The sequence below is a fragment of the Mirounga angustirostris genome, unplaced genomic scaffold, assembly GCF_029215605.1.
Source record: "Mirounga angustirostris isolate CCGP_5_RB_7025 unplaced genomic scaffold, mMirAng1.0.hap1 SCAF_5, whole genome shotgun sequence".
Taxonomy (NCBI): Eukaryota; Metazoa; Chordata; class Mammalia; order Carnivora; family Phocidae; genus Mirounga; species Mirounga angustirostris.
This window is the reverse complement of record NW_026991713.1, coordinates 128,379,685-128,392,704: the sequence shown is the minus strand read 5'-3', so window position 1 is coordinate 128,392,704 and position 13,020 is coordinate 128,379,685. Positions and strand designations below refer to the sequence as shown.

The 13,020-nt window shown below is 40.4% G+C and overlaps 1 protein-coding gene across 4 annotated transcripts in view; it reads left to right on the top strand.

The window, feature by feature from the left end:
• Nucleotides 1-11,314, top strand: part of DHTKD1 (dehydrogenase E1 and transketolase domain containing 1) — a 50,369-nt gene extending 39,055 nt beyond the window's left edge. For 2 of the 4 annotated variants that reach the window (XM_054507366.2, XM_045874430.3), the window contains 5 exons: nucleotides 167-331; nucleotides 7,691-7,773; nucleotides 8,297-8,466; nucleotides 9,818-9,903; nucleotides 10,717-11,314. In XM_054507366.2, coding sequence (XP_054363341.1) covers nucleotides 167-331; nucleotides 7,691-7,773; nucleotides 8,297-8,466; nucleotides 9,818-9,903; nucleotides 10,717-10,818 — 606 coding nt within the window. In that variant the 3' untranslated portion in view covers nucleotides 10,819-11,314. Of the gene's footprint in view, nucleotides 1-166; nucleotides 332-7,690; nucleotides 7,774-8,296; nucleotides 8,467-9,817; nucleotides 9,904-10,452; nucleotides 10,581-10,716 lie in introns of those variants that run through there. The other 2 variants (XR_010411712.1, XM_064592077.1) reach the window with 2 other exon arrangements.
• Nucleotides 11,315-13,020: the final 1,706 nt, after the last annotated feature.

Below are 13,020 nucleotides of genomic sequence, written 5' to 3'. Positions count from 1 at the left end.
CAAAACTACAGTTTGGGGAAGAAATACAGGATCCATACATATCTATGTAGAAGATGCGGTTTGGGAGTTATCAGTATACAGATGTCTTTCCCTTAGGACAGCCCAGGTCATTATGATTGAATGCGATAACCTGAACATTTGCTCCTTTCTTCCATTTCTCCCTCAGATGTGTGACAGCGTCGAAGAGGGGGTAGATGGAGACACAGTGAACATGTTCGTGGTGCACCCGACTACTCCTGCACAGTATTTCCACTTGCTCAGGAGACAGATGGTCCGGAACTTCCGAAAACCCCTCATCGTTGCTTCTCCGAAGATGTTACTCAGGTTCCCTGTAAGTAGAAAAAGCTAGTTAGGAAGCTTTTCTCCTTTTGTCATTTTTAAAAATTTTTATTTAGGGGCGCCTGCGTGGCTCAGTCGTTGAGCATCTGCCTTTGGCTCAGGTCATGATCCCAGGGTCCTGGGATCGAGCCCTGCATTAGGCTCCCTGCTCAGCAGGAAGCCTGCTTCTCCCTCTCCCCCTCCCCCTGCTTGTGTTCCCTCTCTTGCTGTGTCTCTCTCTGTCAAATAAATAAATAAAATCTTTAAAAAAAATAAAAAACAAAAATAAATAAAAATTTTTATTTAAATTCAAGTTTGTTAACATATGATGCATTATTAGTTTCAGGGGTAGAATTCAGTGACTCATCAGTTGCATAGAACACCCAGTGCTCATCACATCACGTGCCTTCCTTAATGCCCATCACCCAGTTACCCCATCTCCCCACCCCCCTCCCCTCCAGCAACCCTCAGTTTGTTTCCTGCAGTTAAGAGTCTCTTATGGTTGGTTTCTCTCTCTTATTTTCATCTTATTTTATTTTTCCTTCCTGTCCCCTATGTTCATCTGTTTTGTTTCTTAAATTCCACATATGAGTGAAATCATATGGTATTTGTCTTTCTCTGACTGACTTATTTCACTTATCATAATACCCTCTAGTTCTATCCACATTGTTGCAAATGGCAAGATTTCATTCTTTTTGATGGCTGAGTAACATTCCATTGTATATATATACCACATCATCTTTATCCATTCATCCGTTGATGGACACCTGGGCTCTTTCCATAGTTTGGCTACTGTGGACATTGCTGCTATAAACATTGGGGTGCAGGTGCCCCTTTGAGTCACTATTTTTGTATCCTTTCGATTAATACCTAGTGCTGTTGCTGGGTCATAGGGTAGCTCTATTTTTATTTTTATTTATTTATTTATTTATTTTTAAAGATTTTATTTATTTATTTGAGAGAGAGGATGAGAGAAGAGAGAGAGAGCACATGAGAGCGGGGAGGGTCAGAGGGAGAAGCGGATGCGGAATTCGATCCCGGGACTCCAGGATCATGACCTGAGCCGAAGGCAGTTGCTTAACCAACTGAGCCACCCAGGCACCCGGGTAGCTCTATTTTTAACTTTTTGAGGAAACTGTTTCCCAGAGTGGCTGCACCAGCCTTGCATTCCTACAAACAGTTTAAGAAGGTTCTCCTTTCTCTGCATCCTCTCCAACATTTGCTGTTTCCTGAGTGGTTAATTTTAGCCATTCTGTCCAGTGTGAGGTAGTATCTCACTGTGGTTTTGATTTGTGTTTCCCTGATGATGAGTAACATTGAGCACTTCTTCATGTGTCTGTTGGCCATCTGTGTGTCTTGTTTGGAGAAATGTCTGTTCATGTCTTCTGCCCATTTCTTGACTGGATTTTTTGCTTTTGGGTATTGTGTTTGATGAGTTCTTTATAGATTTTGGATACTAGCCCTTTGTCTGATAGTCGCTTGCAAGTATCCCCATTCCCTAGGCTGCCTTTTAGTTTTGTTGATTGTTTCCTTTGTTGTGTAGAAGCTTTTTATCTTGATAAGTCCAAATAATTATTATTATTTATTTTTGTTTGTTTCCCTTGCCTCTGGAGAGGTATCTAGTAGGAATTTGCTGCAGCTGAGGTCAGAGAGGTTGCTGCCTATGTTCTCCTGTAGGATTTTGATGGATTTCTGCCTCACATTTAGGTCTTTCATCTATTTTAAATTTATTTTTGTGTATGGTGTAACAAAGTGGTCCAGTTTCATTCTTCTGAGTGTTGCTGTCCAATTTTCCCAACACCATTTGTTGAAGAGACTATCTTTTTTCCATTGGATATTCTTTTTCTTTTCTTTTTTTTTTTTTAAAGATTTTATTTGTCAGAGAGAGAAAGCACAAGCAGGGGGAGTGGCAGAGGGAGAAGCAGGCTCTCCGATGAGCAAGGAGTCTGATGTGGGACTCGATCCCAGGACCCTGGGATCATGACCTGAGCCGAAGTCAAACGTTTAACCGACTGAGCCACCCAGGCGTCCCGTCCATTGGATATTCTTTCCTGCTTTGTCCAAGATTGTTTGACCATATAGTTGAGGGTCCATTTCTGGGTTCTCTATTCTGTTCTATTGATCTCTGTCTCTGTTTTTGTGTCAGTACCATACTGTCTTGATGATATAGCTTCATAGTACAGCTTGAAGTCCGGAATTGTGATGCCTCCAGCTTTGGTTCTTTTTCAACATTACTTTGGCTATTCGGGGTCTTTTCTGGTTCTATACAGATTTTAGAATTGTTTGTTCCAGCTCTGTGAAAAGTGCTGGTGGTATTTTGATAGGAATTGCACTGAATGTGTAAATTGCTATGGGTAGGATAGACATTTTTAAAAAATATTTTATTTATTTATATCAGACACACAGAGAGGGAGAGAGAAAGAGCATGAACTGGGGTAGGGGAGGGGCAGAAGGAGAAGCAGACTCCCTGCTGAGCAGGGAGCCCAATCTGGGGCTTGATCTCAGGACCCTGGGATCATGACCTGAGCCAAAGGCAGGGGATTAACTGAGCCACCTAGGCACCCCAGGTAGTGTAGACATTTTAACAATATTTCTTCCTCTAATCCATGAGCATGGGATGTTTTTCCATTTCTTTGTGTCTTTCTCAATTTCTTTCAGAAGTGTTCTATGGTTTTCAGAGTACAGATCTTTTACCTCTTTGGTTAGATTTATTCCTAGGTATCTTATGGTTTTTGGTGCAATTGTAAATGGGACTGATTCCTTGATTTCTCTTTCTGCTGCTTCATTATTAGTATATAGAAATGCAACAGACTTCTGTGCATTGATTTTATATACTGCGACTTTGCTGAATTCCCGTATCAGTTCTAGCAATTTTTTGGTGGAGTCTTCTGGGTTTTCTACATAGAGTATCATGTCATCTGTGAAGAGTGAGAGTTTGACTTCTTCTTTGCCAATTCAGATGCCTTTTATTTCATTTTGTTGTCTGATTGCTGAGGCTAGGGCTTGCAGTACTATGTTGAACAACAGTGGTGAGAGTGGACATCCCTGTTGTGTTCCTGACCTTAGGGGAAAAGGTCTCAGGTTTTCCCCATTGAGAATGATATTTGCTGTGGGTCTTCCAACATGGCCTTTATGATGTTGGTGTGTTCCCTCTATTCCTACTTTGTCGAGGGTTTTTATTAAGAAAGGATGCTGTATTTTGCCAAATGCTTTTTCTGCGTCTATTAAGAGGATTGTATGGTTCTTATCCTTTCTTTTATTAAGGTAGTATATTAGGTTGGTTGATTTGCAGATATTGAACCACCCCTGCAGCCCAGGAATAAATCCCACCTGATCGTGGTAAATAATCCTTTTAATGTACAGTTGGATCCAATTAGCTAGTATCTTGTTGAGAATTTTTGCCTCCATGTTCATCAGGGATATTGGTCTGTAATGTCCTTTTGTCATTTTTGTACATACTTTCCTCTCTTTCCTGTGTCTAATTTTATTTATTTATTTAAATTTTATTGGCTTTTTAAATTTAAATTTTAATTCCAGTTAACATACAATGTTACATGATTTCAGGTGTACAATATGGTGATTGAGCACTTCCATACATCACTCGGTGCTCATCTGAGATGTGCACTCCTTAATCCCCATCACCTGTTTCACCTATCCCCCCCCCAACCTCCCCTTGTGTCTAATTATATTTAAACAGAAATATCCTTTTAGTTTTAATTGGCCTCACTGCTTTCTCTCTTTTAAAAAAAAATCTTTCCGGAATAACTTGTATATAGGGAGCACTCAGTCTCACTGTGAGCAGAAATAATTTTTTAGAAAAAGTTTTAAAGTGCAAATAGTGGAAGCATCAATATCCTTCCCTTATTTGTGGGGAATACATTCTAAGACTCCCATTGGATGCCTGAGGTCGCAGATAGTACTAAACCCTGCATTCACCATGTCTTTTCCTATACATACATACCTATAATAAAGTTTAATTTCTTAATTGGGCACAGTAAGAGCTTAACAAGAACTAATAATAAAATATAACAATCATGACAATATATTGTAATAGAGGTTATGTGAATATGGTCTTTTTTAAAAATACCTTGTTGTGCTCACCCTTCTTCTTGTGATGGAGCGAGATGATAAAATGCCTATGCGATGAGATGAAGTAGGTGAATGATGTAGGCATTGTGACATAGCGTGAGGCTACTAGTGACCTTCTGACCATATGTCAGGAGGAAGATCATCTGTTTCTGGACCTAGGTTGACTGTGGGTAACACAAACTGTTGAAAGCAAAACCAGAGAAAACCAGATCTAATGTACTATATTGACAGTAGCAGGTTGGGAATTTTAAGTATTTTGATGAAAACCAGGGTGATATTCATTGGCTTTTACTGAGGTTTTTTTGTTAAATGATTTACCTGTGGGTAGACTCCTGTTTCAAACATTATGACAATATAGCTTATTGCTGTAACATTTAAAAGGGTATGTATTTTCTCTCTCTCCTGCTCTCTCTCAAATAAATAAATATATTTTTTAAAAAGGTACATTTTATCTTGGTTCACCTGAACTAAGTGTTAAGCACACAGTATGTTTTTTATTTTATTTTTATTTTTATTTTTTTGAGAGTGGGGGAGAGAGAGCGCGAGAGAGTGAGGATGCACATGCGAGCAGGAGGGGGAAGAGCAGAGGGAAAGGAAGAGAGAGAATCCTAAGCAGGCTCCACACTCAGCGCAGAGACAGACATGGGGCTCGATCTCACCACCCTGAGATCATGACCTGAGCCGAAATCAAGAGTCGGACGCTTAACCAACTGAGCCACCCAAGCGCCCCACAATATGTTTTTTAAAATCACAAAAATACGCAGAGTTCAAGATAATAAATATCACTAAGCATATATTTTCCCATTGGCAAGAATTTTTTCCAGTTTTATATGAGAGTCTTAATTAGGATTAACATTCAAAAAACCTTTGCACTTATTTGGATGCTAGGCAAATGAGGTGAAATAAGTCATTCAGGATTTGGCTCTTCAAGACTTCCTTGTGCTTCTCACCAAGGTTTGAGAATGTATATTTGGAATCAAGGGGTGTTGAAAGCGGTGAGTGCGTTGCGTCCACCGGCGGTCAGCACCTGCCTGAGCCCAGAGTGGGTGCCTCCTTAAATCCTGCCCTCCGTGCTTCTCCCCTGCCTCTCCCTGCTGCCGACTCTGGGAGCCCGTACTGGGGCAAGGCACTGCCCGTTCTCTCACCCATGGCAGGGTTCACGGGTTTGATCTCCTCATTCTCACTTGCTCCACCGACTGTTCCTCGAACCCACCATGCACATTTTGAGATGGCCTCGGGGGTCCAGTAGCATCACAGGACATTCAGGAAAAATTAATGCAATCCCGTTAACACAGTCTTTCTGATGGGGCTCTTTTGACAGAGATATTTTGAAACTGCAGTGTGAAAGGGGCTAAGTCATAATGCAAATTACTATCATTTATTTCTAAGAAATATGTACGTTTGGGATTCTTGACCCAACTTTCATTGTACCCCTAAGGGTGTCACCTGCTCCCTCAATCGTTACTATAAAGGAGTATAATCATATTAAATGTAATATATATATGTATAACTAAGTACTGAGTGAACAATTGGAAATTTTATTGAGAATTTTTTTGCTGTTTCTAATGAGAATAAGAGTTCACATTCTGGCCCCAATAGTCCACTCCTCTCCCCATGTCTAATATATATAAAATACCAAATAAGTGAGGCCTTGCTTTGGAACCTTAAAAATATCAAAAGCTGGGGTACCTGGGTGGCTCTGACGGGTAAATGTACGACTCTAGATTTTGGCTCAGGTCATGATCTCAGGATCGTCAGATGAAGCCCCGCATCAGGCTCCGCACTGAGCATGGAGCTTAAGATTCTCCCCTCCTGTCCCCCCCAAAAAATAACAACAGCTATCCTATAGATTTTCAAGTGAAAAACTACTCTTATTAAGTAGCTGACTGTCTTCATTAAACATGTAAGTCCTTTTATTAACTGTGAGTACCACCATTATTGAAGTCTGATTTCTTACTGAAAATTAGATTATTGGTACAAGTGATCTAGCAGAACAGAAGTCCACCCTCTCCATGCATATTCAGAGATGGCTTGCCATGTGACAAACATGACTCAGGAGTTTGCCTGACAAGTGGTACCTAAATTCTACCGAAATTTTCCACCCAGCTCTGAACTCCAATTCCCTTTTTTCTTTTTTTCTTCTTAGTAAGCTCTATGCACCCATGTGGGGCTTGAACTCATGGCCCTAAGATCAAGAGTCACTTGCTGCACTGACTGAGCCAGCCAGGCGCCCCTCCAGCTCCCTTTGATTCCTGCCCTAGGAAGTGGGAGCTGACCAAGGGTTCAGGATGGAGAAAGATGGCTTCTATCATTCATTATTTAGCAATAAGAATAAATAAAAAATAAGAATAAAATAAATATATATGATATAAAATAAATATATATCTATATATAATAGATTATTATATATACAATAGATAATATATAAAGTACATATTTTTATTTCATTCTTTTAGTTAATAATTTTTTTAAAAAGATTTTATTTATTCATTTGACAGACAGAGACACAGCGAGAGAGGGGACACAAGCAGGGGGAGTGGGAGAGGGAGAAGCAGGCTTCCCGCAGAGCAGGGAGCCTGATGGGGGGCTCGATCCCAGGACCCTGGGATCATGACCTGAGCTGAAGGCAGACGCTAAACGACTGAGCCACCCAGGTGCCCCTAATATTAATTTTTTAAATTATATCACAGTATCCCACATCAGCATGGCTACCTATCAGTAGACCAGTCAAAATGTATTCCCATTTGGGACTAGACTATAGGGAAATGTATTAGAGTTGTCTATGCTAAGTTCTTTGAGACAAGTACTTACTTAAATTGAGCTCATGAATAAAATTTCTTTTCATCACAGAAATATTCATGTATTGTTCTTGCTTGTTCTGACTTGTTAGGTTTCACTTATAAATTATAGTCAAAATCCTAAAGACAGAAATCCTTGTCCTAGTTTAGCTGTTTTTGTTCACAAATGTCATTTCTGACTCCAACAGATGAAAGCATATTTTTATTGAGACTAAAGTGGGATCAAACTGAAATTTTGATTCTTAAAATTTTGTTGCAGCGTCAGACGAAAGGCAATCTTACGTAATCTTGAAAAAATAATTTTATTCCGAAATACACACAATTGGCATTTTTTTGAAAGATATTGTGTTTATCAGTACATATGTTTACTTACGGTCCTAGGAGGAAAGTTTGATGTTATTTCTTGGTAAAGACCCCTTAAAAGTCAAGCCATCTTCAGCTCCTTCCTTTGGTTGATAGATTTGTGGCTTTTTCCCCCTCCTTAGGCAGCTGTGTCAGCTCTTCAAGAAATGGCACCAGGAACAACATTCAAGCCGGTCATTGGCGATTCATCTGTGGATCCCAAAAAGTAACTTGATGTGTATCTGTTTTCACGCTCTGCAGTAGAATTTTATTTATTTATTTTTTTTAAAGATTTTATTTATTTATTCATGAGAGACAGAGAGAAACAGAGGGAGAAGCAGGCTCCCAAGGAGCGGGAAGCCCGATGCGGGACTCGATCCCAGGACCCTGGGATCATGACCTGAGCTGAAGGCAGACGCTTAACCATCTGAGCCACTCAGGCGCCCTGCAGTAGAATTTTAATTAGTGGGAAACCTACTTCATGCTAAGGAACCCAAAGTGACCCACATCTCCTCTATCCTGATAGAAGTCCTTTGCATCCACGGGGCAGAAGTTAGAGTATGTGTGGAAGATTGAGCTTTGGAGGCATGTGTTGCTGAAGAAGGCTTGTCAGGGCAAAGTATGTTTCTGAACCCAACTGCAGAGCCCCTCCCTGCTTCTGTAATGAAGCGTTTTCATCTACACAGTCTCCTCTTTCTTTTGATACAATTCTTTCAGATATTTCTCCTTCACTCCATTCTACCCAACAGGGTCAAGAGTCTCGTGTTCTGCTGCGGTAAACATTTCTACGCCCTGCTGAAGCAAAGAGAATCCTTGGAGGCCAAAAAGCATGACTTTGCCATCATCCGGTTAGAGGAACTCTGTCCTTTCCCACTGGATTTGTTACAGCAAGAGATGAGCAAATACAAACATGTTAAAGGTACAGCGTTGTTCTTGGTGGGGTTCTTTGGGTTTTAGATACCTGAAACCTGTTCCAACGTCTCATATCAAAAGAGGTTCCAGGGGCAGTGAGGGTCCTTAGGAGACTGAATCTTTTGGAATCTGGAAATATGAAAAAAAAAAAAATCATGCTAGAGCCAATGTTTCCTTGTCTTTTCTGGTGTCCCTTTCTGTGCCCCACCCCCCTTCTCTCACTTTAAGACCTGTCATTTCTTGAGAGGTTGGACGTAACCAGTGTTATACTATTGTCTAGGATAGATCGATGTAACTGTAAAAGGCAAGCCTTTTCAACATGTGGGTACAGACTGCCCTGGGTACAGACATTAACTCAAGATCACAGACCTAAATGTAAAACATAAAACTCTAAAACGTCTGGGAGAAAAAGGAGAAAATCTTCATGACCTTTGGTTAGGCAAAAGATTTGAGCCAAAGAATGGGATGACAAATAACTATATGAAAAGATGCTCAGCATCTTATCCCGTAGTGATAAGGGAAATGCAATTGAAACCAAAATGAGATATGGCTACACACCTATTAGAATGGCTAAAATGAAAACAAAACAATAAGTTGGCGATATCAAGAGCTGATGAGGAAGCAGAGCAGTTGGAAGCCTCCTTCACTGCAGGAGGAAATGGAAAGTGGTACAGCCACTCTGGAAAACAGTCTGTCAGTTCCAACAGAGAGTTGCCAGTCTACTCGAGGTATTTACCCAAGAGAAATGACATGTTCACAGAAAAATGTCTACAGCAGCTTCATTCATAACTGCCCCAAACTGGAAGCCACCAGGATGTCCTTCAACCTGTGGATGAATAAACAAGGATGTAGGGTACATCCTTACAATAGCATACTATTCAACAATAAAAGAGAGTGAACTATGGCTTTGGGACCCCCTTTGGGATTTTGCTAGTTCAAGGGAGCCAGAACCAAAGGCTCCATATCATATAATTCCATTTATCTGACATTCTGGAAAAGGCAAAACTATGGGGAGAGAGAAAACCTCAGTGGTTGCCAGAGGTTGGGGCTGGAGGAAAGTTGCCTTGAAAGGGCCAGGATGAGGGAATTTTGGGGGTCGATAGAATGGTTCTGTATCATGAATGAGGTGCTGGATACATGACTGTCATTTGTCAAAAAAAAAAAAAAAAGCAACACCATGCCATATTGGAAAGTCATATATTTACTTGAAGAGACCTATACATACATATACACTATGTACCTATGTGTGTACATATGGCTATAATGTGTCTGTGTATGTACATATATACTGTATATATATAGTGTGTGTGTATTGTAGGTTTACCTGGAGTACTGAAATGAAATTTCTTCTGCTATAGATTTTATTTGGAGTCAGGAGGAGCCTCAGAACATGGGTCCATGGTGCTTTGTTTCTCCAAGGTTTGAAAAGCAACTGGCCTGCAAGGTAATAGCTTTCTCTCTTATAGTGTTTTGTGTATGTGTGTTATTTCTCCTGGCATGCCAATAAATGGCTTTCTCCCCTAGTAGCCGTCCAATTCTTTTAAAGATAAACTGAACTATAAAATCTAACTTACGCTATTTTTTCGGAATAAAATGCTGAATGTTTATCAAGATATATGTGTGTATGTGCGAGTATCATGTAAGAAAAAGTGATTATACTTAAAGTAAAAGCCCTTACCTGTCAGCTTTCTTTCCCACTAGTCTTGTCCTAAAGGTCACAATCCAAGCCCTGGGGAGCAGGGTGACGAGCAGGCTTGTTTTACAATATGGGAGAAGAGGTGCCCACTAACGCTTCTTTGAGGCTCATGCACAAAGCTCATGCACATAGTCCATCAAAGGCCACATTCTTCCTGATTATACTGTCAGGAGGGAAGAACAATGAGAAGAGCAAATGGGCTTCTGTTTATCTTCCTATTCTGCTTTGATTAGAACGCAGTTCACACATTTGTTACTAGTTTGCTGGATCAAATCATTTTCATTTGTTCTACTTTAGGAAACTCTACTGCTGAAATCAACTAATAGTTACTGAAGAACAGGACAGATTCAAGCATTGATCTCCCCTTATGGTGCCTGGAATTTAGTTTTTAGTTGTGACAAATATCTCCTTCCAGTCTATTCTAGGTAACCCGTTATTTTTCCAGAAAGGTGATTTGTGGTTAAACAAGCTAAGAGAAATGCATGCACTGCCTCGGGAGAATAAAGCAGGGCTCTGATCAGGTCAAAAGGTCATTTTATTTCTTTTCTGCTCTAATCATAGCTCCGTCTTGTGAGCCGACCCCCTCTGTCAGCCCCTGCTGTAGGAATTGGCACCCTTCATCTGCAGCAGCATGAAGATGTCCTCACCAAGACCTTTGCTTGATGGTGTCCTTTGAACCAGCATTACTTCCTTTTAAGAAAACAACCATGAGGGGCGCCTGGGTGGCTCAGTCGGTTAAGCGGCTGCCTTCAGCTCAGGTCATGATCCCGGGGTCCTGGGATCGAGCCCCGCATCGGGCTCCCTGCTCGGTGGAGAGCCTGGTTCTCCCTCCCCCTCTGTCTGCCGCTCTGCCTACTTGTGCTCTCTGTCTATCTCTGTTAAATAAATAAATAAAAATCTTTAAAAAAAAAAAAAGAAAAAAGAAAACAACCATGAAAAGAAAAGCCGGCTCCTCTACTGTCTTCTTCTGTTAGGTGACATGAAAAGTCTGTGTTCCTCGTTGGGATTGATGAGGACAGTTTAATCGGAATACGCAGAATAGCCAAGGGAATTATCCATCAATCCATGAATCTGACGAGTCACCTTTATCTTTAAACGTACAACAGTGTTGGGACGCCTGGGTGGCTCAGATGGTTAAGCGTCTGCCTTTGGCTCAGGTCACGATCCCAGGGTCCTGGGATCGAGTCCCGCATCGGGCTCCCTGCTAGGCAGGGAGTCTGCTTCTCCCTCTGCCGCTGCCTCTCTCTATCTCTCTCTCTGACTCTCATGAATAAATAAATAAAACAAACAAAAAAAGAAAAAAAAAACAAACAAAAAAACGTACAACAGTGTTAAGTTTTGCTTAGATCTGAGTGAGTTGGAGAGCTAGTGCCTTATCCAGACTTCGTCGGACTACATTTTCTCATTAACTATATGTGCCCAGGAAAGATTCTTTAGTTTGAATTTACAGAACTTACAGAACTTACATACAGATCACCTCGACATTACTTCTCAATTTGCCTGATGCATGTCATTTTCATTAATTTTGCAGTTCTTTATTCAAAGTCCTGTGACTACCAATATTTTCATTTTATGTGATCTCAGGTGCTGCTTCCCAGCCGCCGTGGAAAATGTTTCAGCAAACGCTGTAGCAGAGCCATACTAGTCCTGATGCATGTTCTTCAAGAGAGTTGTTTTCACCCATTGTCCTTAAATATCCACCCCATTACAGACGACTCTGGATGTACAATCTTTTGGCATAGTATTATTAAGGAGCTTTAGCTACAGTGAAATTGATTTGTGGTCTGCTTTGTCATAGTATCTTTTCTCCCCCTAAATTGTTATTGCAGTGATATCTTAATATTTTTAATTGACTTTCGGTATCTGACATGGGGATTTCAGCTCCTGGTTAGTCCGTCTTGCGGCTAAAAGGTATGATGAAGTGATGTTGTTCATTCGTGGTGTTTACTGGAAACTTTCCAGCACCAGGTTCTTGGGGGTTTATGGAGATCACCAACCCACTGCATTACTTCTGAAATTTCATGGAAGCATAACTAAACAGCAGCAATCTGTGTATGTAGCTTTCCATGACTTGGTGCTGCAGAGGCTCGGCCATCTACCATTCTGGTGCCACGACAGTTTTTCTCAGAAGTAATGGAGAAGTGGCGGAGCACTGGAATGGCCTCTCCATTTTTCCTGGCAACTGGTGACATCTTTCAAAATCAACATGTAGGTTGTTCGGGCCACAGGAGGAGATTCGTGATTCACATCTTAAATGTATGCATTAGTGTATTGATTTAATATTTCTGTAATATTCACAGCCCTTTTATTCCTATGCACCTTAATGCTTCCTTCCTGTGTCAAGCCTTATAAATCAAGTAACTTGGGGCCATGCAAGTAAGTCGGTACAATTACAAAGGTCTATTTAATGAAAACGGTTATCAGTGTTGTATACTGAACTAGAAAAACAGGAAAGCCCTGTCATTTTTTTCAGATCTCTTGGTTTCTTGAGTTAAAAATTTCAAAGTCTAAGCACAAAATGAGATGGAAAACTAGGGTTTTGTTTTTTTTTTAAAGTTTAGATTTCTCTGAATATCTCTGGTATCTTATATATTCTCCACCATGAGCCATGAAATGTGTCTTCTAAAAAAAAAATTTGTCTTCTGTATTTTAACCTTCTTACTCTCAATCACTATTGCAACATGGGTCAGCATTTTGAATTACTTTGTAGGAAGGGACCAAATCAAATACTCCCGTAATAAAGTAGGGGATAAAAATATCATAGCAAAGTAAAATAAAAATACTTACTGTATTCCTCTGAGAAATTTGATAATGTGATATTTGTATCCTGTTTATATCTATCTATGCTAATTTCATATTCAATGA